The 27,340-nt window shown below is 33.5% G+C and overlaps 4 protein-coding genes and 1 long non-coding RNA gene across 9 annotated transcripts; 2 read left to right on the forward strand and 3 right to left on the reverse strand.

Annotated features, from left to right (window-relative positions):
- Positions 1–6,391: 6,391 nt before the first annotated feature.
- On the reverse strand, positions 6,392–9,704 carry LOC125776494 (uncharacterized). 5 transcript variants are annotated; one of them, XM_049448734.1, is made up of 5 exons: positions 9,528–9,704; positions 7,511–7,647; positions 7,255–7,447; positions 6,629–7,191; positions 6,392–6,554 (listed from the first exon to the last, which is right to left on the reverse strand). In XM_049448734.1, coding segments are annotated over exons 2-5 (774 nt in total). In that variant the 5' UTR covers positions 7,528–7,647; positions 9,528–9,704; the 3' UTR covers positions 6,392–6,553. The 5 variants fall into 5 exon arrangements, with proteins under 5 accessions (XP_049304691.1, XP_049304700.1, XP_049304718.1 ...); XM_049448743.1 differs by having other exon boundaries at positions 7,511–7,659; XM_049448761.1 differs by having other exon boundaries at positions 7,507–7,659.
- On the forward strand, positions 7,797–9,233 carry LOC105222065 (uncharacterized). The gene is made up of 4 exons (XM_011199247.4): positions 7,797–7,942; positions 8,004–8,196; positions 8,259–8,612; positions 8,694–9,233. The coding sequence occupies exons 1-4, from the start codon at positions 7,926–7,928 to the stop codon at positions 9,096–9,098; spliced, it is 969 nt and encodes a 322-aa protein (XP_011197549.2). The 5' UTR covers positions 7,797–7,925; the 3' UTR covers positions 9,099–9,233.
- A 203-nt stretch (positions 9,705–9,907) lies between the features above and the next one.
- LOC105222064 (electron transfer flavoprotein regulatory factor 1) lies at positions 9,908–10,519 on the forward strand. Its single transcript, XM_011199245.4, has 2 exons — positions 9,908–10,090; positions 10,166–10,519. The coding sequence occupies exons 1-2, from the start codon at positions 10,046–10,048 to the stop codon at positions 10,373–10,375; spliced, it is 255 nt and encodes an 84-aa protein (XP_011197547.1). The 5' UTR covers positions 9,908–10,045; the 3' UTR covers positions 10,376–10,519.
- A 1,916-nt stretch (positions 10,520–12,435) lies between these two features.
- On the reverse strand, positions 12,436–27,332 carry LOC105222062 (carbohydrate sulfotransferase 11). The gene is made up of 3 exons (XM_011199243.4): positions 26,711–27,332; positions 13,102–13,567; positions 12,436–13,016 (listed from the first exon to the last, which is right to left on the reverse strand). The coding sequence occupies exons 1-3, from the start codon at positions 27,065–27,067 to the stop codon at positions 12,787–12,789; spliced, it is 1,053 nt and encodes a 350-aa protein (XP_011197545.2). The 5' UTR covers positions 27,068–27,332; the 3' UTR covers positions 12,436–12,786.
- On the reverse strand, positions 16,189–24,310 carry LOC125780099 (uncharacterized). Its single transcript, XR_007423548.1, has 2 exons — positions 21,339–24,310; positions 16,189–20,858 (listed from the first exon to the last, which is right to left on the reverse strand). It is a non-coding gene; the product is annotated as an uncharacterized LOC125780099 (long non-coding RNA).
- Positions 27,333–27,340: the final 8 nt, after the last annotated feature.

Raw genomic sequence — 27,340 nt, forward strand, 5'->3', positions numbered from 1 at the left:
ATGTTCTTCGTCACATATCCATCCGGAAATAGAAGAAAGCCAAGCACATACTTTATCGGATGTCCATCCAGAAATCGAGGAACCCCAAGTCAACGATTCTGATATATCTGCAGATTGTAATATAATTTCATCAGATAGAGGAAATTTTGGTGACAATTTAACCGAATGCGAACGAAAAATAATTTTTAAATTGGGTCCATTTAAACCACAAGAACGATTTCCAAAAGTTTCAGAAAATAACCGACCTTTTTCGGCTTATTATTATTCATATTTCAATCAGGCAGGCATAAAAATTATAAGACCATGGTTATGTTATTCTAACGTTTTAAACAAACCGTTCTGTCACTTATGTTAGTTATTAGCAGATCGTCAAAACAATTCGTACTCCTCTGCTTGGGTTAACGGTGTTTCGGTTAGAAGCAATTTCACACAAACTATTCTTGACCATGAAAAGTCACAGCAGCATATTAGTGCCTCACTCTCTTATAATAATTGATTGCAAGGAAATATCATCGATACTCTATTTAAAAGTGAAATCGCAATCGTATAATTAATGTTATAATTACTTTAGTATCTAATCTACCTTTGAGGGGGCATGATTCTGATTCTGGCAATTTTATGGCAATTTTACGTCTGCTATCTAACTGTGAAGAACTTCTTCTAAAACCGAAAGGTGAAATAAATTATTTAAGCCCTACGAAACGAAATTATTAGTTTGCTTGGTACCACCGTTTGGAACAATATTATCTCAGAAATTAAAAAAGCTCCATTTCTGACAATAATTCGGGATACAACACAAGACTTGTCAAAAATTGACCAACTATCTGTAGTTTTTCGATATTTCTCGGTTACAGAAAATTATGATAATGTGCCTAAAGAAATAAAAATCTGTGAGTCCTTCTTAGGATTTATAGCAGTAACCGATTGCAGTACAGCAGGTCTGAAAACTGTCATTTTAAATTTGACTAAAGAATATGGAATTGATTTGACTAAATGTAGAGGACAGGGATACGATGGAGCAAATGTTATGTCGGGTGTGTATGGAGGATACAAACCCTAATAAAAGAGCATGCTCCAAATACCGATTATGTTCATTGTGCTGCGCACGCTTTAAACTTGGTTTTGAACGATGCTGCGAGACATGTTCGTGAAGTATCGACTTTTTTCGATAATTTAGAAAAAATATATACTTTTTTAGACAATAGTATAAAACGCTGGGCTATGCTAAGTGACGATTTATCTGAAAAATATTTGATTACCCTTAAAAAGTATGTCTTACCAGATGGTCTTCTAGGAACGACGCTTTATTAGCAGTAAAGAAAAATTTTTTACTAATCATGAAAACTTTGTACCAACTAAATTTAATTTCAAACAAAAGAGATGAACGTGAAGAATGTAAAAGTATAATTAATATTTTAGAGAGTTTTGATTTCTTAGTGATCGTTACATTTTTTTCTTCACTATTTGAAATTATTAATCCTGTTTCTAAAGCTCTACAGCATGAAAATAATGACTTACAGAAATCTAGTATTTTATTAAGTAATCTTTTAAATCCGTCCTCTCTCGACGAACAAAAATCAAACTCTATAAGTCACTCATTAATCCCGTCATGCTATATGGTGCAGAGGCATGGACGATGACAACAACTGATGAGTCGACGTTCCGAGTTTTCGAGAGAAAGATTCTGCGGAAGATGTATGGTCCTTTGTACATTGGCAACTGCGAATACCGCAGTCCATGGAACAATGAGATGTACGAGATATACGACGAGATTGACATAGTTCAGCGAATTAAAAGACAGCGGCTACGCTGGCTAGGTCATGTTGTCCGGATGGATGAAAACACTCCAGCTCTGAAAGTATTCGACGCAGTACCCGCCGCGGGAAGCAGAGGAAGAGGAAGACCTCCACTCCGGTGGAAGGACCAAGTGGAGAAGGACCTGGCCTCGCTTGGAATATCCAATTGGCGCCACGTAGCGAAGAGAAGAAACGACTGGAGCGCTGTTGTTGACTCGGCTATAATCGCGTAAGCGGTGTCTACGCCAGTAAAGAAGAAGAAGAATCTTTTAAATAGACTGTGCCAATTAAGAAATCAGAATTCATTTAATAGTTTGCTAAATGAATCCAAAGATTTAGCAAAAGAGTGGGGGGTACCAACTGTTTTTAAAAACAGTAGGCGAAAGATAACGAAGCGTTTTTTTTATGAGTTATCACTAGATGAGAGAATTTCCGACCCGGAATCCTATTTCAAAGTCAATGTATACTATTGCTGTTTAGATATATTAATTTCTCAAACTAAAGAAAGATTTCAGAGCCTTTGCAACCTGAGTAGTATATTCGAAATATTACAACCGGAGAAACTCCTATCTTCTTCAAGCGAAGAGATATTAAACGCTTCCGGAAAACTGTCTGCTAAATACAGTAAAAACATCTCACTTAATCTTTGTGACCAATTATAGGCTCTAAAAACATGCTTAAATTCTGAAATTAAAAAAATGTATTCCATTAAAGAACTCATTGAATTATTGCTAGTAAAATTCAATAGTCTTGCGTCCAGTTTTCCCGAAGTAATCACTGCATGCTTTTTATTCTTGACCCTTCCAGTTACAACCGCAACGGCAGAAAGAAGTTTTTCAAAATTAAAACTAATAAAAAATTACTTAAGAACTACGATGGGACAAGAACGGCTGTCAGACAACTCACTATTGTCCATAGAGGCAGAAACTTTAGAAAAACTAAAATCATCGTCAGCCATAAATGATTTAATAAAGCCGAAAAAAGGCAAGGAGAGTGAATATTTAAAATTCGATTTTTATTTGTAAAATGGGTAAATTATGTGATAAATAAATATTTCTTTTCACAATATTTTTTTTCTTTTGTGAAAAATCTTTACCTCCATATTAGGGCCTCCAAAAAAAATTTTATACGGGGTCCCGACAAGGCACGCTACACCACTGTCTGTAGCCCAATAATAAGTCTAGTAGCTTTTGTTTGAATTGATGTACATCCTCAGAAGTTTGAACTCCTAATTGACCCGCAATTTGTTTTGCTTTTTCCTTTATAATAGGGCCCGACACTGGTATATTTTGATTTATGGCTTTGACAAACCACTCAAAACACAAATTGTCTATTTTTGAACCATCACTATTTAAGAAGTTTTTCTTTTTATTTATGTTATCACCATTCAACCATATCCTTTTAATGTCTTCCTTTTTTCACAATAGTGGCAGCCTGCCGGCTTTTTATTTTTTTCATGTTAATAGCTACAAATTGTTACATATAGATCCCGTTACATCTTAACATGTTTATGCTTGTCCTCACAGTTTAACATAAGTATGTATACTTATACGTATGGTGTGGGTACGAGTATGTACTCATATTACTCGTATATACTTAGATTTCGGCTGTTCGGTTCGTTACTCTACATTTAATTCAATTATTGGTCTTCGTTGTCCTCAAATAAGAGTTTCGCGTCCGCTCATCAGAGGTTTTTACTGTTTTCTTTACACTTTCGTTCAGTAAGCCAAGTTTCTTGTCCCTTGTCGAGAGGTCCACGTCCTCTTTCGAGAGGTAATGAAAATAAAAAGTAGTAAAAACAAGTAAGGAAGGGCTAAGTTGGGGGTCACCGAACATTTTATACTCTCGCATGATAAAGTGATAAATGAGATTTCATTATCCGTTATTTACATATTTTTTTATTTTGCTGTAAAATTAATTAGATTAGTAGTTCCTGAGATATGGTTTTTGGACCATTAGTGGGCGACGCCACGCCCATTTTCAATTTTTAAAAAAAGCCTAGGTGCAGCTTCCTTCTGCCATTCTTCCGTAAAATTTAGTGTTTCTGACGTTTTTTCTTAGTCGGTTAACGCACTTTTAGTGATTTTCAACATAACCTTTGTAGCGTGTAGGTGGGCGTTATTATCCGGTTTCTTCCATTTTTGAACTGTATATGGAAATGCCTGAAGAAACGACTCTATAGAGTTTGGTTGACATACCTATAGTAGTTTCCGAGATATGTACAAAAAACTTAGTAGGGGGCGGGGCCTCATTTCCAAAAACATACGTCCAAATTTGCCCCTCCCTTATGGGATCCTTTGTGCCAAGTGTCACTTTAATATCTTTATTTATGGCTTAGTTATGACACTTTATACGTTTTCGGTTTCCGCCGTTTTGTGGGCGTGGCGATTTTGCCCATCTTCGAACTTAACCTTCTTATGGAGCCAAGAAATACGTTTACCAAGTTTCATCATGATATCTCAATTTTTACTGAAGTTATAGCTTGAACGGACGGACGGACAGACAGACATCCGGATTTCAACTCAACTCGTCACCCTGATCACTTTGGTATATAACGGGTGATTTTTTTGAGGTTAGGATTTTCATGCATTAGTATTTGACAGATCACGTGGGATTTCAGACATGGTGTCAAAGAGAAAGATGCTCAGTATGCTTTGACATTTCATCATGAATAGACTTACTAACGAGCAACGCTTGCAAATCATTGAATTTTATTACCAAAATCAGTGTTCGGTTCGAAATGTGTTTCGCGCGCGTGTTTTGTTCAGCGATGAGGCTCATTTCTGGTTGAATGGCTACGTAAATAAGCAAAATTGCCGCATTTGGGGTGAAGAGCAACCAGAAGCCGTTCAAGAACTGCCCATGCATCCCGAAAAATGCACTGTTTGGTGTGGTTTGTACGCTGGTGGAATCATTGGACCGTATTTTTTCAAAGATGCTGTTGGACGCAACGTTACGGTGAATGGCGATCGCTATCGTTCGATGCTAACAAACTTTTTGTTGCCAAAAATGGAAGAACTGAACTTGGTTGACATGTGGTTTCAACAAGATGGCGCTACATGCCACACAGCTCGCGATTCTATGGCCATTTTGAGGGAAAACTTCGGACAACAATTCATCTCAAGAAATGGACCCGTAAGTTGGCCACCAAGATCATGCGATTTAACGCCTTTAGACTATTTTTTGTGGGGCTACGTCAAGTCTAAAGTCTACAGAAATAAGCCAGCAACTATTCCAGCTTTGGAAGACAACATTTCCGAAGAAAATCGGGCTATTCCGGCCGAAATGCTCGAAAAAGTTGCCCAAAATTGGACTTTCCGAATGGACCACCTAAGACGCAGCCGCGGTCAACATTTAAATGAAATTATCTTCAAAAAGTAAATGTCATGAACCAATCTAACGTTTCAAATAAAGAACCGATGAGATTGCAAATTTTATGCGTTTTTTTTTAAAAAAAAGTTATCAAGCTCTTAAAAAATCACCCTTTATAACCCTATATCTGACTCTTTTAGTTTTAGGACTTACAAACAACCGTTATGTGAACAAAACTATAATACTCTCCTTAGCAACTTTGTTGCGAGAGTATAAAAAGTATCCGCATCCCGCTTATTGGAGGTGTCCGCAAGAAGAGGTTTCACTGTATATAGCCCCCATGTAAGAAAATTAAAATAAATCATTGGAGCAATCGATTACACGCATATTGAGATTGTTTCACCACTGACCACAAACGACATTTCTCTCTCTCTCTATTTGTGAATCGGAAGGTATTTTACAGCCTTAATGTAGAAGCCTTATGTAATGTTCTATATAATTCCAACTATTATTATTATTATTATTATTATTATTAATTATTATTAATTGAATACAATTACAATTAATATATATACATATATAGCACTAGCGGTTAAGCCATCAGCTTTACGTTATTATGGTTTTGATAATAGTAAAACATTTATATTTCAAAGTACAAACTCATTTTGCTTATAATGTATATAAATCTCTTTATGTTTTCTTCGTTTACTTCTGAAATAAGTTCTTCTATTCCAACTATTTGTATTTTAACTAATGTTTTTAACCAGGTGTGTGATCGTCGACTTTTGTTCACCGCTGTCAAGGCGGGTCTTGTCATGACTCTGGTATTTGGACCACATCGCTTCATAAGTACATATAACACTCAAAGTGATTCAAGGGTGTTAGGTGACTAAAGATGTCTATTGGAACCATAGCTGTTAACGCCTGTCGCAGAACCCTCCAATGAAAGGGAAGTTCGTTCTATCAAATTGTATACCAAAGCTCGCAATACCATTGAAAGAGCCTTCGGTGTTTTGAAGTCACGTTTCCGGCGTCTCTCAAAACACTTTTAGAACTTTCAGGAGAATCGCAAGAGATCGAAATTGCCATCGAAGTTGCAGAAAATTCTAGTTTTAGGGAAGGGGCTAGAATTAGAGAACGCTACGTCTTGTTCTTGTCACAGACATATTTCCAAATCGTTATCCATTATAAATATATGTACATATGTATTTTTCTACTTCAATAAATATGTAACTTACGGTCCTTCTAGGAATGAATAAAATGGCATATACATATGCACGTAGTATGTTTAAGTAATTCAGTTATTTTATTAAATATACTTTTTAAAAATATAAAATCTGATGAATACTTCATATGAAAATATGTAATCTTAACTATTATAAGAACACGTAGATGAGAAAAACTGAAATGGTTCTTCTCTTGTAACATGCACCTATTTATTGTGATCTGCAAAATAGAAAAATTAATATATGTATATTTGTTTTATTGCTTAATTTTTCAATAGTATAATATTAGCTTACCATTTGTTTAATTTTTTTTCAAGTTTATTGAGTACGATTGTCGTTGCCGTTAGCGCTTTAGTCATTTGGCTCAATACTTTCGTCATCTGGTGGTTTTGCTTCGCGACCCTTTGTTGCTCTTTCCGTCTCTCCCGTGCCATTTGCTTCAAGACACCCGTCAACTGCTCGTTCTGCTCTAAAATTTTTTGTTGTAGAGCAATGACCTGCTCCTCACGTCTCTTATTTGCATCTATTTTTTTTAACACTGCTCCAAGCATTTTCACTCTTGCTGGTTTGGGGGCTTCAGAAACGATTGAACTAGAAATTGATGGTGTAGGAGAATGTCGGATGGGAGGAGATTTAGCAGATGATGTGGCCGTTTTGGAGAGAGATGGAGCTAGTGCTGGAGCAGGATCTGAAGCTGAAACTCGTGATGGTGATGGAGCAGGAGAAGGGACTGGGTCCGTTGTTATATACTCAAATTTTAATATTGAAAGTTTAGGGTGCTCTCTACCAGCAATTTTAGCGTCAGCTTTAAATTTTCGCGCTCGGGAACGCAACTGATTTTTCCAGTGCATTAACGTCTATATGTGTGGAAAAAACATTTTATATTTTGGGAAAACATGCATAAACACTTCTAAACTTACCTTCTTCCATTTGGTTGCTGTGCGTGTCGGCCCTCTTAAGGCATTTAATGTTTCCGCTAACTCCGACCACAGCATTTGCAGTGCTTGAGGATTGGTCGAAGATCGCTTTCCTCGTTGCAATTCAGGATGCTGCTTGCAAAACATTGTGTAATAATGCAGCTGCTCCTGAGTTGTTCTTTCAAATTTTAAAGTCCTAAAAATAAATTAAATTAATATATATGTACAACAAATTTAATAAATTTGTAAAATTACTCACTCTTCTTGGTTGTCCATTTATTTTATTTATAAAACTGCTGGTTCATAGCAAAATGCTTTTCACCTCTTGTGGTGAGTTTTTAATGTTTATTTCTAAACCTCTCAAAATTTTCCCTCACAAATCAGTTTTGAAGATATCTAAGAATAGGGCTGAATAGAATATTACAATTTTACAAAATATTTTCTAGATAATAATATGATATTGATACATCTATTCGGTGCATTTGACGAATTAACAAAATATTGACAATAGTCAAAATTTTTATCAGGTATGATATTTTTATTCTTTGGCAACCTTGATAAATTCTAAAGATACAGAAAACAGCACTTTTCCCCACACGTGTGGTGGACTAAATAATGCTCAATAATGCTAACAAGAAAACGCTTATTTCTGCTTGCATAATATTGTTGACAAAATGGATTCTTCTTTAACGTAAGATTTCAAATAAATTCCAAATATTATTTTACAATAACTTGAAATTTAATATTGACAGAAAATCAAAGTACGACCGAGCTACTCACGAGCAGCTTGAGCAATATGTAGCATTTTGTCAAGCACACCCGGAAATTGGCAATAGAAAATATTCGACAAAGTCGCCTCAGGAAATTCAGCAGTTATGGAAGCAGCTGGCAGAGGAGTTAAATTCCTGTAGAGGGCCAACTCGTAGTGTAGCAAAATGGAAAGAGGCAACTGGTTTCATACTAGTTTATGTTATATTTGGTGTATTTGCTCATTGTTTTCTATGTAGACTTTGGGTGTGTGGAAGAGCCAACTACGCATACGTGGAAAGCGTTTGAAAATGAGCCAGGGACTAACTAGTGGAGGATCAACATCCAAACCGATGAGCGATTTCGAAAAAAAGGCGTTATCTACGTTTGATTTGCCCGCTGTTAATGAGGCGAAGGGCTTTGGGTTGATGTCACATGAGCCTTTGACTGTTGATTGCTCAACAACACCGACAGAAACTGCATCGTCTTCGTGTAGTCGTCTGTCATCATGCACCTCGCCACTACCATCGTTCAATCAAGAGCAACCGGCAAGCGCAGAAGCCCCAATAAAGCCTGCATTATCTGCATGCCCATCGGAAAGCTTAGAAAATCTGGTAAGTTTTTTAGGTTTACAAAATATACATTCTTATATGTTTTTTTTTTTGCACTTTTAATTATTTTTGATTCTGATGAAGGATGCTGCCACACCGCAGCTATCACGAGGGGATCGCAAAAAACTTCTTGACACGTTGATAGCTAATATTGTAAAAAGGAATGCTGTTGAGGAACAAAAGCAACGAATTGAAAGTGAAAGGCAACTGGAACACAGAGAAATGATGCAGGTCATTCAAGACCTAACTAATACTGTTGCTGAAGGGGAAAGGCAACGCACTGAAAGCGAAAGACATCGGGAGCACCGGGAGATAATGCAGGCCATTAAAGGCTTAACCAATACTATTGCTGAAGAGCAAAAGAAACGCATTGCCAGTGAAAGGCGCCAAGAACACCGGGAGATAATGCAGGCCATCCAAGGCCTAACTAATACTGTTGCTGAATTTCTAAATGTACTGAAACAAAGGCTTCATAACGGGTCGGAATAAAACAATAAAAAAAATATATTTCAATGAATTCCAGAAATTTTTTTGCTTGGATTATAACTAAAAAAGTGCATCTAACCTGGAATTGCTTAGTTTTTATGTTCTCCAAAAATAAATTAGTTTAAATTTTTTATATTATATATTTTTTTTATTAAATGTATAACATTTAAAGAATGTGTGAAAATTCCATGTCGATGGGAGTAAAATTGAAGTTGCGAGTGTTTTACACCTTTCTTATGAACATCTTACTGTCACTGTCAATAGATTTCACATTCTTACAATTTATTAAAAAAAAAGCTTTTGTTTATGAAACGGGATAGAGATATCTTGATGAATTATCAATCTTGATAAATTAGCTAAATGTTAAATTTGTCAAATACACTGAATAGAAGCGTAAATATGTAGCAGCAACACTCTATATATAATATTAACCAGAAGAACGTCCACTATCACTCCGCATTTATCTTAAACCCGATTTCATATTGTTTGTTATATTTCAAAATACACAATTGCGAATTTAATAAAAGTAAAGTAATAAATCTTCTTTTTATTCTGAAAGGTATAAACAGTTGTTCAATACTGTGTAATTCCACCACACTCTTATCGATAATTTTTATTAGAATTGGTCATCTGACTTACTGAAACATATTGCTGCCATGTATTATATTTATAGTTGAAAATTCAAAAAATATCCCCAATTGTTCTATTGCGCTTGTGGAGTAATGTAAGTAAACAAAATTTAGACACAATGAAATCAATAAATATTATTTAATTAGTATAAAAACAAGTTATACGAAAACTATAAATACTTTATGCTCATAGTTTGAGATGTGGCAACACTGATTTTCTAATCGCTCTACTTGGTAGAAATTAATCAATCCTTCGATATATTTTTGTGGAACAATCTAAATAATTAAATTTTTGTAAGAAGCGGCAATTTCTTATTGGTAATGTCAGCAGAGATAAGATCAAAAGTAATTGGACTCTATAAGCATGTAAGTAATAAGATTTGATTATATTTTGTGGAGCACAACTATGTAGACATTAATGTACAAACATTTCATCTGCAGTTGCAGTACCTGGGCAGGGAGTACCCTGGCCCGAATGGACCACAAAAGTTCAGACAACAAATACGCGATGCTTTTCTCAAGCATAAAGATGAGACGGATCCAAAAAAGATTATGGCTCTAGTGGCACATGGACGTTACGTAGCCAAGGAAGTGGAGGCGCTCTATTCGTTAAAGAAATATAGAGCATTGAAGCAGCGATACTATGACTAATCGAATATAACCAAAAATGGACGATGAAATTGATACAATAACTAAGTCTGAAATGTTTTTGTTTGTTAATGTAACGCATTGTGTTATCAAAAAATAGGATGTTGAACATCGTAAAATAAAGAAGAGTTTTCTGCCATATACATATTTATTATGCGAAAATCTATTAATAAATGTTAATACATATGTATGTAGATTCATAGATATCTGACAATATGCGAAAATTGCAATGTTTACTGCAAATAACATGTTTATGCAGACAACTTTATTTGTCAATGTCACAGAATATTAAAAAGCCAATATCAAAATGTAAATGCTCTTCATATATGTACATATCGCTCATTTGCTGCAAGACCGGCATAAGTCAAAAAAATCGATTTTCCGGAAAACGCGTTTAAAGTTTTCAACTGACTACAACCTTACACGGTGACTCCAACCTTACACCTCTTCTCAAGCGGAGCATATAAGAAGTATTCATATGAATTTTTCACTCAACATGAAGTATGATATAACAAACAATTCTGCAGCATTAACTCAAAAATCACGTTTTTTGATTTATGCCGGTCTTGCAGCAAATGAGCGATATATATCCCAGCGGGATATGGTAGACATTGGTAAGCGAGCAAGGTAAACGATGCAGCATGATTGTATCGCTTACCCCGACCGATGAAAATTAACACGGCGATGGTCCTACGAAAAGTAAAAGATCCCCTCTTTCGCTTACCATAGGGAAGAAGAATTCTTCGATGCCAAATTAAACGAAGAATTCTTCGATGCCAAAGTAAACGAAGAATTCTTCGATGCCATAGTTCACGAAGAATTCTTTGATGCCAAGGTCAATAGGAAAAATTGCATATTCGTATGAAAATAAGTATTATGTGTACAAAAACTCACCTTATAGGCCACTCACACTTTTTTTTAAAAAGAAAAATGCACTAGATTCAATATGCGATGATTTTTATGCGAAATACACTTAAAAATTATTATAACAAGATGTGTTTAACTGAACTGAATTATTACAAATTGAAATAGTTTAAAAACGTTAAATACATATTATATATGTATGAATATATAAACTGATCAAAGATTTAAAACGGCAGGTTTTAAAAAAACGTTAAATATACATACTCGTATATACAGACGGGTAACTAGCGGAAAGAACCGGGATGCTGCCAAAGCGGAGATGTTGGTCACTACTCATTTAGCCATTATGGTTTTCTTTTATTTTTGTGGCTGAGTCTCTTTTCTTTTTTTTGCAAGCAACAAGACTTGAAGAAACGGCCTTTGGCGAGCTTGATACTTTTTTGAATTTGGTGAATATACTCCGAAGCATTCTTCGAAGAAAAATGTAAGCGGGGAACCATTATTCCGCATATCTTACTTTTATGCATTACCTGGTATCGAAGAATTTTTCATAGAATTTTCTTCGAGGCATTCTTCAAAGAAAAATGTAAGCAGTGAACCATTATCCCGCTGGGTATGTTATTCGTTTCAAAATGACATAAATGCTTTTTGTCGCGCAGAGAATAAATTGTAATTGACAATACCCCTCATTTTTGCATATGTTGTAAGGAGTCCTACATATTTACCTATTCATCATTTCCTCTGTCTAGAAATTACTAATCACCCTTGAAGATTCATAAAACTGATTATTTGGTAACTAGGTTTCAAAATTTATTTCAAGTTGAATTATACAGTTAGGCCGAAATTTATTAAGCCAGTAATTATGCCACAGAAGAAAATTCCGGACAAACCGGACCATCGGCTTTTGTGTTGGTTTGCTGATCTCAGTGCATCTTTTGCTAAAATATGGGTGAATCAGAGCGTTCGCTTCACTTTTTTGCTTGAAAATATTTACTTCAGCACGTCAATAAGAAACTTAAGAGAGTTCCAGACATCAATTTTATTATACACAACTTCCTTGAAACTTTCTGTGCTCATTAAAACATTTTTAAGAAATTATAAAACCAGGAAGATAGAAATGCTAGATTAAATTGTTTTCCAAACTAACGGAACATATATGCATTTCAGCAACGTGATATTCGAAATAAAGGACACTAAAATTATTAATTGTTTTAATAATATCATTTAATATACATACATACATAATATGAATGTTGTCAATATAGAAATTCACCGTGATCAGTTTTGAACAATAAACAAAAACTGCAAATTCTTTCAAATGAAAATTACACATGCGTACATACATACATACATGTGTATTTATATTCATAATATCCAAACTAAACTAAATTAATTTAAATTGTAAAACTTATTGCAAAATTCATTCATTCCATCATCACAAATATTAAAATTAAAGCGTCATTGTTGATTAATTGTTTTTCCACAAGGTGAAAAAATCCATCTGAGTAACTGATATTAAAATAACGTATATACGAAGAACTCATATAGAGTCATCCAAACTCAAAACCTAGCACATCTTCCAAGCCATATTCGAAGAGTCGAAAATCTTCCAGATAAATCTCATAAAGTCGTCGTATTGCATTTATGGGTAACGGATCAAAGTATGAACGCAAATGTGCACGGGTACTGGATGGCTTGTGACCAGTGGGGAATGTAAGATTGTCTGCACCAGCCAAGTACAATGCAAGAGAAGAATCATCTAACAGCGTCTCATATTTCCCTATAAGTGAAGAGATAATATTAATTTACAATTTATCACATATGTACATATGTATGTACTGTTTTAACAATTGGCAAATGCTTACCTATTACGTTGTACTTCATTACACATGGATTGCAGAGATTCGAGATAGGTTCCCAATGCTCATTATACGACTGATTGGTGCGGCTCACCTCTGGCGTAAGCAAGTATTGCACAAACTCAGCAAAGCTGACATCGTCGCCATGCTCCAGTGAGTGATTGTTAGCGCCGGCACGAAAAGCCTTTATTATCTGCCGGCCAACGCGCGACTGAAAATAGCGCGCGCTCGGCGCATCGCCCTCCAATTTGTTGCGATACGCGGAGAGCAAACGTTCTAATGGATGACGCACCAATATGAAGCGCGTGTACTCGGAGAGCACCTGAGCACGCTCCTCGTCGCTGAGCGAGTTGAGCTTGTGGAACATGCCCACTGAATGCGCCAGCGAACCAGGTATTTGTAACGGATCTGTGCCATTCTGCCAATTTCCAGTGAGGATCATCAACACACGCTTCCAATTTGTACATGCCACCTGTGCAAAATATACATATAGAAGAAGTAGTAAATTATTGATTATGCGAGAGAATTAAATATTTGATTTATGTAAGGGGGTTTGTCGAACAGTGCTAAACTCATAACATTAGATTTGTGTTAATACGGTACATGAGTATTGTTTATCTGAATCGCTCAATTGACTTTGCGCCCATAAATAAAAGCAGCTATGTACATATCATTGTTTATGGCCAAATATTGCGGTCTGATTATTTATGTATTTCAAAATTGCTCACAGCTGTTTTATTATATACACACAATGCATTCCACCTTTTCATTTAGCGGGAAATTAGAGAGCAACTACATACACACATTTTTCATATTGAATGGTTATAGATAAATGGAGGATATTGATAAGTTAAAAATAATAATTTGAAATTGTTAAATGATTTTTCATGTTTTTATAAAAGTAGTGCGATACAATGTGCGTTCGTATGTATGCACATGTTTATGAAAAAATGTGCGATTCATGAGTCATGCATTTTTCAGCGAATAAAAGGTTTCCACTATCGGTTTGTTTATCATAAGTAGATGAAGGAAAAAAAGTAGGCGTATTTGACTTTTCTAGTAATTTTGATGTCATCATTTGTCATCAATTCTTAGCAACATTTACCTAACTAAGTAGATATGGGACAAGCTGATAAATAAATGTGAGTGCTATTTGTTTACCCTATATAAACACTAACAAGCATTTTGCATGTTCATATCCGTTTCGTCAGTGTTGCATCTTTGCGTCATGGCTGTTAATTGCAGCGGCACATTTTTATTCCAGTTATTTAAAAGCTTTCACCTTCACGTAGTGCAGTTTACCTGCGTGAAATACATACATACATTCATATGTACATATGTGTGCATTCATAAGTATGTACACATACTGCGTATATCTACAGTGCACCATCTGATCTGCCCGTTTGATCGCACTGCTGTAATCACATGGCTGCTTACTGGCATATTTGCGCACGCGCAGCTTGTTCATTTTAAAGCTACTGCTATGCATTTATTACACATCAATTTCTTATTTTTTCTTTTGCCTTGAAAATTTCACTTTTCATTTGTAATTGAGTGGAATGTGGCAGATTGGAAAAATATTTGTACATTCATAACTATTTGTGCATGTATATCTCTATGTAATTACATTCAATTATTAAGGCTTGTTATGACTAGGCTTCATACATATGTATGTACATATGTATGTATCTTGTAATTAATAAAAGAGTGCGTATAGTCCACGGCATAAAGATTGCACAATTAATCTTTTGCAAAATTTTCTCTTCAAAACATAAGCAAAGATTTTATTTTTCCGCGTAGTAATTGTCTGTTAATTTTTTTGTATAAAATAAACTTATTTTTATTTCGTAAAACAATAATTAATAAATTAAATTTCTACAAAATTCGGTCACTCAATATCACAGAAGTCAAAATTGCTCTAAATTCTCGTGAAGAGAATAAAAAAAACCGCGAAACATTTAAATAGAATTGGTAAAACTGTTATAAATTTATTGAAAGATTCTGAGAATTACGGAAAAGCACGTAGTAGCGGGCGAGCAAAAGCGGTAACTCCTAGACAAAAAAGAGCAATTTTGCATGTTGCATTGAATTGTTACCTTACAGAGAGAGAAAACGCGGAAAAAGCTGGTGCAAAAACAAATGTCCTATACATTGCGGATATTTGAAATATTCCGATACCACAAAACGCCCAAAGTTGCTCATAACACCACCACTTTTAGGGAATTAGACTACACAGTCACTTTATTTGTTATTGGTTAAAGCAAACAATTTTTTTTTTAAATATTCAGTATTTTATTAAAAACATCCAATGAAAATTTTGTTACTTCCTCTTACCATTTCCACACTTAGATCCACAAAACTATTTTCTTTAACGGTTTACAACTCCGCACCATTTCAATTGCCATTTTTGATAATAACTGCACCTTATCACAAATTTTTAGTTGAGTTGTCATCGTTTTACAGCTTTATAGCAGGGTTACCGTTTACAACCTAAACGCTAATGGACTTGCAACAACATAAAAATCGTTACACCGAAGTTACCACCGAGGATATCACAAATAAACAATTTTCAATACAAGAGCTTGATTTTGATCCGTCAGTATGCACGGCCACCATATGCCACAGTGACTCGATCTGAACAATTACTTCGGAGATAGCACCGTTATCTTAGACAATAACCTACACCAAATTTTTTGAAGATATCTCGTAAAATGGAAAAGCATTCTATAAAAAGTCTTGATTCCGGCGTTCAGTTTGTATGTCAGCTATATGCTATATGCAACGGTTCGATATCGGGGTTTCGAATATGCAGCTCTTTGGGGGGAAAATGACATGTGCAAAATTTCAGATCGATATATCAAAAACTGAAGAATATATCGCGGATATACAGATAGACGGATGGATGGACAGGCAGACCGTCATGGCTAAATCTATACAGCTCGTCATGCTGATCTTTTATATATATGTTTTACAGGGTCTCCGTTTCTTTCTCTCTTGGTTACAAAGTTGTTGCAAATTGTTCAGAGTATAAAAACAGGAAGTAGAGAAGTAAGCTTTTAAAGTATTTGAGGCTACTTTTTATCAACAAATGTATAAAACTTCTGAATTAAGTTAGAAAATGTTGTAAGGTCAATTGCATGAGTTTTTAAAGTCGAGCAAAAGCAGCTGTCGTAGTTATGACGTCTATATTTGAAAAGCGTATCGAATAATTGCCATCAGCGTTCTTGAAAATAGCGAATATTGGAATCAATCAAAAGCTTACCCAAGTTCCATGAATTTGAAATCTAATAACATTTTCCTGTTCTCAGACAGCAATATAATACTGGCGCTAAGAGAGGGAAGAAAAGTTAACTCTTTATAAGCGGTAACCGCCGAGACTTACACCGATTTTCAAAAAAACCTTGATTGTACTAAAAAACTTGTATCGAAAAGTTGAAAAAACGCCACCATCTGACAACCATTTTAAATAACAAAGTTGATTTTTTACAAAACAAAATATTGTTTTTGGGTTGACCCTATTATTTTGACTCCCTACACCGATGTTTTAAGTATCTTAATATATGTTGTTTATTATATAATCTATTTACAGCCCAAACATCTGACCTAGTACTCAATTATTAATATTCACAAATACTACTAAACAATGCGCATCAAGGGAGGATTTTAAAAACAATTTATTAATACTAATAAATTGGGTATTTCAGCTGTCGATTGGCAATAAATTCCTGCCTGCTAAATCTCACGTCAAACTTTATTAGCAAAATATGCGAAAATAAATCTTTCTCGTAAATTTAGTGTATTATCTTATGGTAAATCCGTTTTTATTAAGGAAATAACTTCTAAAAACTTAATGCATTATAAATTAAACGTTTTAAATGAAAAGCCACTTCTGTCTCAACAATTGATTAGCGATTTATCAAATTAAAGAAACTATTAATGACTTGCATACACACTAATCAACGAATCGATAAGATAACAGTGTTTAGTTGTGCGTTTATCGACAGCACGAATAAATGTCTTGTGGAGTAAGTGCTTAATAATCGGAAAGGAACTCCAAACATGATATGTAAATATCTGAACCTATTAATTGCATGCAAACCGATTAAAATATCTACATATGCACGGCTATGTGATAAATATGGATAGATTTGTATCATAATTCAATACATAACGCTGGTGTTGGTTTTTAGAATACCGTCAAAAATACTACTTGACTCATTTTTTACTTCCTGCCTTACGTACTAAATACTTATGTATATGTATGTACATATGTACAACCACTTGGCCGTTGAACGTTTACGTGTATGAAATGAATGAATGAATTCTGAATTTAGCATAATTAATTTTTTTTTTTTTGGATAGTGCTCAATTCCTTTAATTGAATAAATATAATAAAAATCCCCATACAAAGCATTGCTACTTAGCACGTTGGCTTTTGACACAACAAAAGCGCTACATGCGGCAATTCTTCAATTGATTTACTGCTTGGCGTCACTTCTAATGCGCACATGAACTATACAAAATTTTTACTGATCGTTGATCGATGTATGCCATTATAGAATTTAAGCATGTACAACTGAATACAGTGGTGCTCAAGTAAATAGCATACATACCTAATTATATATTTGAAATAAACTTAAACTATCAGTCAGATTTTTCAAAACTATATAAATTGATGAAATTTCACTTTAAAATGGTATTAAATTAAAGCCAACATATTTGATTACTTCACTCCTTATAATCAATATTCGATTTCAAATTTCAAATTTCAATAAGTTCTAAAAAAATCTAAACATAAAATGAATAATAATATGGAACTAATGTATGTAGTATAACAATATTTTTGTTACTTTTTTTCAATACATCATCAAACTTTACAACAAATTTTGAAAGAAGCAAAAAACAGATATCTTTGCCGTGGTAGAAACATCTTCAATTGATAAAGAACTACTTTCAAAGATATGTTTCGATAGTGTTCATAATATAATAATAAAAAAAAAAAAGAAAAACAAAAATGTACATTGTGATTCAATAAGCTTTTTGCCTTCAGTAAGACCAGCCTCTCCGTAATTGGGCGTTCTACCTGGCCCTTGCACAATCGGCTTCCATGTTGCAAGATTGAGAATCCTACCAGTGGCCTTCTGCAGCTGAAGCTGTATGGAAGAAGCCGATGTGGAAACAGCTAAAACTTCCTTCTTGATCGTTCCACTTTTGCGCTTGGAAGCTCATACTTTATGATATACCACCGAATTGGTGGAAGTAGGAATATAACGCCTGAGCAAATTTTGATTGGCCACTTGGCGCTTTGTGAACTTATACAATCGAACAAAGGAGTTGTATTTTTATGGATTCACAAAGAACTGTGTTCAGTATTTGAAGTGCGAGCAGCGATTAAACCTTACATCCACATATAACTTGATGGAATTATTCAAAGGCATTCTGATAGAAACAGAACACCACAACTGAGGAAACGACGACTTGCAGTTTCGTAATCTTTCTCGCCTATGTAAGAAACTAATATCCCCACTTCAAGCTTTGATTTGATTATAAGCTGGTTATTACTTTTATTCTGATTACTATCTCGCTTAAAAAAATGGTTTTGTTTTAGCACCACTGTGAATACATTGTACAATATATACATGTGTATGTGTATTACAAAAATACATTATAGTTTGTACTTTAATTTCTTTGATGAAATTGCTCATGCCGCAATAGTTTCTTACATATCGCATATACAAAAATATATAATATACACATTCATATCTACATACATTGTACATATGTATGTATGTACGAGCAAGGCCAATGACGAGGTTTGTCAAACTCAGGTGACACGTGGGGATTTATGGCTGCCTACAAAACATATAGCGCAAAATGTGAGAAAGAATTTCGATTACACATATACATACTTACATGTGCACACTACATACACATGCAATGTAAAATTGAACTAATTATATTCCTAGAACTGTTGATTGTCGGTATTTTGTAGGACGTACAATATCTATAAATCTAGGCAAACCAAACTGCATAATTTGAATTCGGAAAAGTTGCATTTATTAACAAAAATTTCGTTGCATCAGGGCAACAATAAATGCTAACTCATTTCACTTTTTCCGGCCCCTTTAAAATGCGTACTCAGCCACCAGCCATCAGCCACTAGTACAGCAGTCGTCAGCAAGGTTAGCGTCCATCAATAAGTGTGTTCAAGGTATATTCGTTTAAGATATTAATTTATATCCATGCTTGGGTGGAGGTGTTTAGTTAGTTCATATGTATGAATTAAGAGGCTTTAAACGCAAATCTATTTTATAATAACCGCGATTGAAGCTTAAAATTTGCGAAATGGTCTTAAGTAGTAGTATTTAACCATTTTCGAACAAAAAAATAGTATCGAATTCCAATCAGCACGAAAAAATAAATTTGTTTTTCCTTTTTTTGTTTTTTAATTTTACATGAAATAAACTTTAATATTTTTAGCAAATACGATTTATTTTACATTTGTTTAGTATATGTACATAACATGTATGTAGGTCCAATCTCGACTATTTCAGTATTTCAGAGCATAAACCTTGTTTTTATTCACTAACCTTCGTACTAAACAAACACAAAATGAGAATTTCTTAATATTTCTGAGAAAAAAATTAAAAATTAAATCAGTGCACTGATGTACAGTCAGGTTCATATTAAATGCAGTGCGAGTTGATTATATGCTTCAGTGCAAAAGAACTGATTTATTTGAAATTTTACTTTAAATTGCATTTCCAGATTAATATAACAGTAAATAAAATCACTATTAATCCAGGCTCGGATGTACTTATGTACATAGTAACCGTATTTTTATTTACGAGCACATTTTATGTTGATCGTCCTTTTTGAGTTGTTCATAGAAATAGCAGTGCTGTCCTTAATTTTTCTATTTGTGAATTGTTTAAATCAAAAAATAATATTTTGAAATTAAATATAATTGATTCAAGCCCTATGCTGAAATATCCAAATATTTAATAAAAACTTAAAAATAGAAAAAATTCAGAGATATACAAAAAATAATTAGTGTTCGACGAAAGTACTGTTAAGTTGTCTAAAATTGAGAAATAATGTGGCAAAAAAGAATGGGCAGACAAATAAACGTCTCTAAATTCAGTGAATGAATTAGTTAAAAGGCACTCAAATATTAATTCTCAGAAGGTGAAGGGTGACTTCAACCATAATGTCAGTACAGGGAGTCAGAATAAATTTGTTATTTCCCTTTTTCAAGCCATGAAGCACAAACAAATTTATCACTTCTAAACATTTGTGTTACGAATACAATTAAAGAAATATTTAACGAACAGCTGACAGTAAAGTGGTAATGTGGTCAACAGTGAACTCTAATCTAATCTTCTAAAAACCCTACCGCCTTTTCTCATTCCTAAATCAGCATTGCCATTTTTGTGAACATAAATGTAATTATACATTTAGCTGGCAATAGTTTATAAGCACATATATGTGAGCATTATCATCTTCCTATCCCTTAGCTTCAATATTTTAACACTTTACATGAACTGTCGTGGCCGCTAAGTCTGTTGTGCATGGAAATAGACGAGCACATAATCGCTTTTAAAATTTTCATTAACGCTCTGGCTGTAATTAAATAGACATAATTACTTGGCACTTACCCCGCTAGAAAAAAATCTATTATACTGGTGGACTAGGGCTTAATATGAATACAATTTTAGATTCCTTTGAGAGTTTTACCATTATTTTCTAAAGCAACAAAAGAACTAAAATCCTTTCAATCCAAATGATCGCCGGAAAATTACTATTACAGTATACTCTCGAAAAGTAAATTCTCAGAAAGTAAATAATCGCGGAAAAGTAAATCACCTTTAAGATTACACATGCACCTCGAAAAAGTAAATTTTTTAATTTACTTTTCAGAGAGTGTGATAAAAAATTCGAAACGAAGCAAGCAGCATTTTTTACGATGTTGCAAAAACACTTACTCTCTTGTTTATCGCGTCTGTTTAGTAAATAAACTTTGAGATATGTACATATGTAAATGGTCAGAAAATATATTGCAAAAGAAAAAAAAAACAAAAGAATATTCAAAATTTTTTCTCTTCATAATAAATACATATGTTTTTCATGTAAATCCATATGTTTTATTGAAGCAAATAAATGAATGAATTTTTTAAGTTTAAAAATGCATTTAATATTATAAAAACAGATAATTTATGTATATATTTGGAAAAGTAAATTACCCAAAATCCTTTCAATCCAAATGATCGCCGGAAAATTACTATTATTTTCCAGTCATAGTTAGAATAAAATCGGTTACGCTTGAGAAAATGTTAGGCACCTGCTTGGTGTTTGCATTCCGTGAATCTGTTACTTGACGCGATTTACTATCATGATATTCAATATCACTAGTTGTGAATAAATGAAATTTCCGACAGGGTTATTAGGTATACCAAGTGTGGCGAAATACTGTGTGATGAAGAAATACATTGAATTACATTTGCATATACTAATTTTTTATTTTAGTTAAAAGGAAAACTATTTTTGTATGTACATATTTACAAAATTATATACATTTGCATGTTTCAAATAATTTACAGCTTTATTTTCTTAAAGAAATAAGTATATCATTCTAAAATTTAATTAATTATCGATTATTGATTATTAACATAGTAAATTATTTTATGAAAATATTAGCCACTGGATAACAAATTGTTAATTCAACTTTGAAAATTGGTTTAATACGATTAGATTAGATAAGTAAATGAGAATTGTACTGCCACCTAGGGTCTGTTGTGCCCTCTCCTAAGTTACAACGTCTCAGCTAGCCACAGTAAACTGATAAATTCCAATATACTGCTAGGTGCTACTGAGGCGATGTGATCCCTATTTGGAAACATGAATCCAAGAGCCTTTATCATGCACCCACATACTTCTCTCCATTAGCAGGTGTTCTGGTGTTTCAAACTCCAAGTCGCAGAACCGGCAATTCGCACAAGAATAAAAAATAAGTGCTTTTTGAGCTTACAATTGCCAGTATTGAAGGCGACAAGTAGACCGAGCTTTTGCCATGGGAGGTTGATTACATATTTAAACTTTTTAAGGTTGTAACCACCCATTAGCAACTCTAACTAAGAGTTTTTGCCAATGTTTCTCTCTACCCACTACTTCATCATTGCGGAGCAGCTCCCTTATGTTGTGGGGTCCAACCGCAATAAAAGGTTCTGATCCATGTTGGTGAATGCTGCGGAGCAGGCAAGCTCATCAGGCATTTCATTTCCGGTTATACCTTTGTCACCTGGCACCCAAATAAGGTGCACTTGGTTACGATCTGATAAACTATTCAGTCGTTCTATACACTCCTGCACCAATAGCGATTTGATCTCGTACGCAGAATTTGCTTTGAGTGCCGCTTGACTATCGCTTAGTATAGCTATGCGTTCATTGCGATAGTTGTGTTGGATGTTTACCTTTACGTTAATAAAGGTCTGCAACAAACTTTCTGTAGGTCTAATTAATGTCTAATGTACATTATGCTCTTCGAAAGTTTAAGTTTTAAAAAGTGTCACGTTTAAGTAAAAACATTAACGAACCAAAGGTTGGAAAACTAACTGAAAGTAACTCAGTACGACAACTATGTATTCTAGAAGATATGTAGTAACTATGTATATCTGGACGCTCGTTAAGTGCCTAATAACTGTATTGTAGTCACTCACAAAAATGTTGCGAGGTTATTTGCTATTTAATATATATTTTTTTTTATTTGAAAACTGTATGTATTTGAACAAACAATCAATTGCTTTAGATATAATTCATAAAGTAACACAAAGCAAGCGGCAGCACCAGAATTATATTGTTTTCAATTATATAATAACAACATATTTACATTTAATTTATGAAATTCCAATATTTTAAAGTTTAAAAAACTTTTCTACTATTCCAAACCAAATTCAAAATAAAACCTAAAAATACTAAACAAAGTATTTTAAATTTACAAATGCATATCTTATGCACTTCTCGTGTTAGAAAAGCACGCTAATACTTTTCCAAGAATTATACCTCAATTTCTGCTTCAAGTTATATGAATTTACTAGAAACTAATGATTATCGTAATGCTTTCGTAATTGTACTTTCAAATGAATTGTATGAATATAATTTGCTATCAAAACGCAAACACACTCGCACAGTTTGTTCTAATCAACATCGACACATTGAACTTTAAACTTTGCAGCTCGAAATACAAACACATATTTCTGTATACATATATAGACACGTATGTGAATGTATTTGTGTTTTTATAATAAATAGCAAGTAAGCTCTAATCGCTGTAATTCAATGTTTAATAATGGCTGTATAAATAACTTTTAATATACATATGCTAGTTGTAATTACAGCTTTAAAAACTATTTACTCTTCCACAAAAATAGTATATTAAAAGCTGTTTAGAAAGTAAATAAATTAAATAAGTTGTTTACTCATACACATATGTACATATTTTACTACTTTTTATATATGTACATAGCTTTATAAATAATCAGTTTCCAAGTAAATATAGTATATAGCATGTAGTTGCAAACGGCGCAAAATGAAATTAGTGTACGAAACAATTTCAATAGCTTTTCAAATAGTTCATGTAAAACAGTTTTTCAACAGAAATTCATATCATGTTTAAATTTATTAAAAAACAGTTTGTAGGCTAAAACTATATTGTTCTTCTCATACCACTCAACTGCCGATTTCCTATAATGGCATGAAGTCAAGTCAGACCAGCAAAATGTGGACACCTCATGCCGTCTTATGAATGTCAGAAGCCGTTTTTACAAACACTACTTAATGGATGTATAAAGGTGCCTCTTTTACCTCAGCTACAAATTGCTTGCAAAGCCAGAAATTTCTTTTGAAACTTTGAATTTTTTTGTTTTTTAAACTCTTCTTGAACATCCCTCTATAATCTCCAATATAAAAATCCTGGAAGCTGAGAAGTCTCCAAGCACATATGTACGCCTCATCATCCACATATAATGCAGCAGTTAAAAATTTTGAAGAAATTAAGGTGAAGCCGTTTAACTCCATCTTTGGTGCTGTTCTTTTTGGATATCCTGTCTAAAACTTTCTAAACTTCTGCAACCTTCCTCCTTTTTAACCCTTCTGACAAAAGTTTCAAACACTGTAGTTTTCACCGCTTTTCTCCTCGATATTTTGGAGTTTTTCGTAAAAAAAACGCTCTTCTTAAAAGGACTGGTTTTACTAGACAACAGTTTATGTTTTAAAACACTCACATTTTGGATCTTCCAGATAGATTTTAATTCTTAGAAGTTTAAGCTAATTTTTAAGAATATATTGAATACTCAGAACAATCAATCCTGTCACTATTAATGTATTTAAAAAATTTGCTGATTGTCAATTTTGATTGCAAATTATATATTGTTTTTAAAACCTTTCGTTCTACCACTTCCTTGCTTCCTATTGGAATTCAGCTAACGTTTTAACAAAACACGATACGGTATGCTTGGAAACATTTGCTTTTCTAGCAATTGTTTTATTTTTCGTTTAAAATCGAATAATTTTTTCACGCACTATAATGGACTACTCATTTTGAAAGCAAAACGTATCGACTGCTATTGAAACTTTATATTATATTATTATATTTATATTTTACAAAGCCCTCTGCATGTGAAAAAAATTTGAAATTTTACAAATTGCAAAGTATGCATCAATTTCATCGTGCGCAATGCTTAGGTACTACAGCCACTTAATATTGGGTAGTCAAACAAGTATTTTCGTATTATGTCAATAGATGTCGTTGCAGTCGTATATCTCCCATATCATATAGTGTTGGAAAGGTGAGCTTCATTTAACCAAAAAAACTTAAGTTCGGGGAAGTCGAAAAAAAGTTATAACTGTTCAAAAATGAGTGAAAATAATGAAGGAATTCGCTATATTTTGAAATTTTTGTATAAAAAAAAGAAGAACGCCACGCAAGTCACCAATGAAATCGCTCGCTCGCTGCCGTTCTGGAAATTTCAAAATTTCGATTTACACTGATGGAGTAATGTCTCTAATGGCAAAAAGAAATCGATAAAAGTAGTACATATTTGTTCATTTATTTATTATTATAAATATGAAAAAAATTAGTTGAAGTTTAAATAGAAATACAAAAAGGCTTTTTCGAATACCCAATATACACATATCAAGGTCAGTCAATTAAAAAATTACGTTTAAAAATATACACAAATTTTATTTAAATTAATTAATCTCTGAAATAATTTTTAAATAAAAAAGTCACTTGGGGAAAAAATATATCTGAATGTGGTTGCTGGGACTCTCGAAACCCATACCATTGCCTACCTACTGCCACTAACGCACTCAATTCACTTGTTTTCTGTCTTTGTATAACTTGTTTTTATTAAATCTATTGTATCGATAAAAATCATATTCTGCAATACAATATTTTACAATACAGTAATTTATTAGACAGAGGATTTTCCGCACAAAAGCCCTTTGCTATTGTTCGAGCAAACTTTTTCAAGAATACAGATTTTAGAATATATCATATATTAATTCTAGATACCTTGCGGTGCTTAAAGAAAAAATCGTTTTATGTGAAAATATCAAATAAACACTATTTTGAGTTCCTTGCATTTTGGCAATGGTTTTAACACCGAAATTTTCGTCTTTTTTTCTTGAAACTCATATTTTGTTTACGGTATAGTTTTTCGGTGTAATTAGATACTCAGCAAGATATTTAAATTTCGAATGTATGTAAATGGTTATTTAGCATTTTTATAATGCATAATCACATATACATCTAATCCACGTTTTGAAATACTTATGAGGTTTCGAATATCAATATATTTCGTGCGTTATTTTGTGTATACAAGCAGTTAATATTACCGTTGTTATTGTTCTAATTCCGATGTTAATGTCATGTTGCAAAGTCCAAAATTTTCAAAAGCGATAACGATAATTGCATATACATATTTTTAAAATCCACTTATATAAATTTTGATATATCCACAAAAAAAAATTCTGCGAAACAAAAATTTTGTGGCTGTGCTGAAGTAAACAAACTCAACCACAACTATTTATAATGTTAAATTATTATTTACTGACCACATTTCGTTGACTTGTAGGTTAGATTTCATGAAGAAACAAAATTATATTTGCATTTCGTTTGTTTTCGAATAAAAAAAATTGAAATATATTTTTAACTACTCATATTTATTAACAACTCAAGGAAAAAATGAACAACATGAGAAGGTTGTTGGCTACAAAACTTTAAACTAATTCCTGAGGTATTAGACACAAGGGGAATCGGATTATGATAAAATAAAACCTATTTGAATTGCTTAAAGGTTATGATGTTTACGATTTATATAATGAATAAATTAATATTATAAAATTAAAGTCAAATAAAAAATCAACAGAAATGGTAAGGGGCCTATACGACCGCAGCAGCAGCTTCAGTAAAAGTACAAGCACAAATATGACTCTGCCTTCAAAACGAAACGAGACACGAGGGGAACACTTATGTACATATAATATATAATATTTATTGCTTATTCCTCTTTATCAACTACCAATCCTCGGTAATGTTTTATTTAAAAACCCTCACCTTAGGCACATAGCAGTAAAGAAACTTGTGCTCCTTATCCACAATCATATGATCCATTTGCTCATCCGTCAGATCATCCAGGGTGAGAGCGCTATAGCCCAACGTTTCACATTGTTTCTGCAAATATTCCTGTCGCTGTATATTAATGGTCTGTGTTAGTTCCAGGCTGTGTTCGGCGATTTTCACATTGTTATTGTTGCCTTCTTCGAAGGCAGCGCGGTTGAGGTCAACTTGCAGCATACAAATAAAAGTAAACGCGAACAAAGTGATCAACCAGGACTGACGGCAGCAAATTGAATTCGCCTCCGCTGACGGCATGATCATCTCTGTATTCTTAGGCTGACGGCTGGCATACATGCGTCGTTGCGACACAATACCACGATGCGGTTGTATGTATATGTGGTTTGGTGGAGATTTCGTGATTTTGACTTCTTACTTTTTGTGCGACGCGGTGATAGTAGTGGTGGCGAAATGATGTGTGACATGGAAATCTTGAAAAGCTTTAACATTTGAGTTGCGGAAACTTATGGACGCACAATTTGCTTTAAACAATGTCGTTTGATTTGCACTGCTACACACTTTCAACTTGCTTATTATTCCTTATTTATATTTTTTTATATTTCGGATTTA

Source organism: Bactrocera dorsalis, chromosome 1 (genome assembly GCF_023373825.1).
Source record: "Bactrocera dorsalis isolate Fly_Bdor chromosome 1, ASM2337382v1, whole genome shotgun sequence".
NCBI classification, from domain to species: Eukaryota; Metazoa; Arthropoda; class Insecta; order Diptera; family Tephritidae; genus Bactrocera; species Bactrocera dorsalis.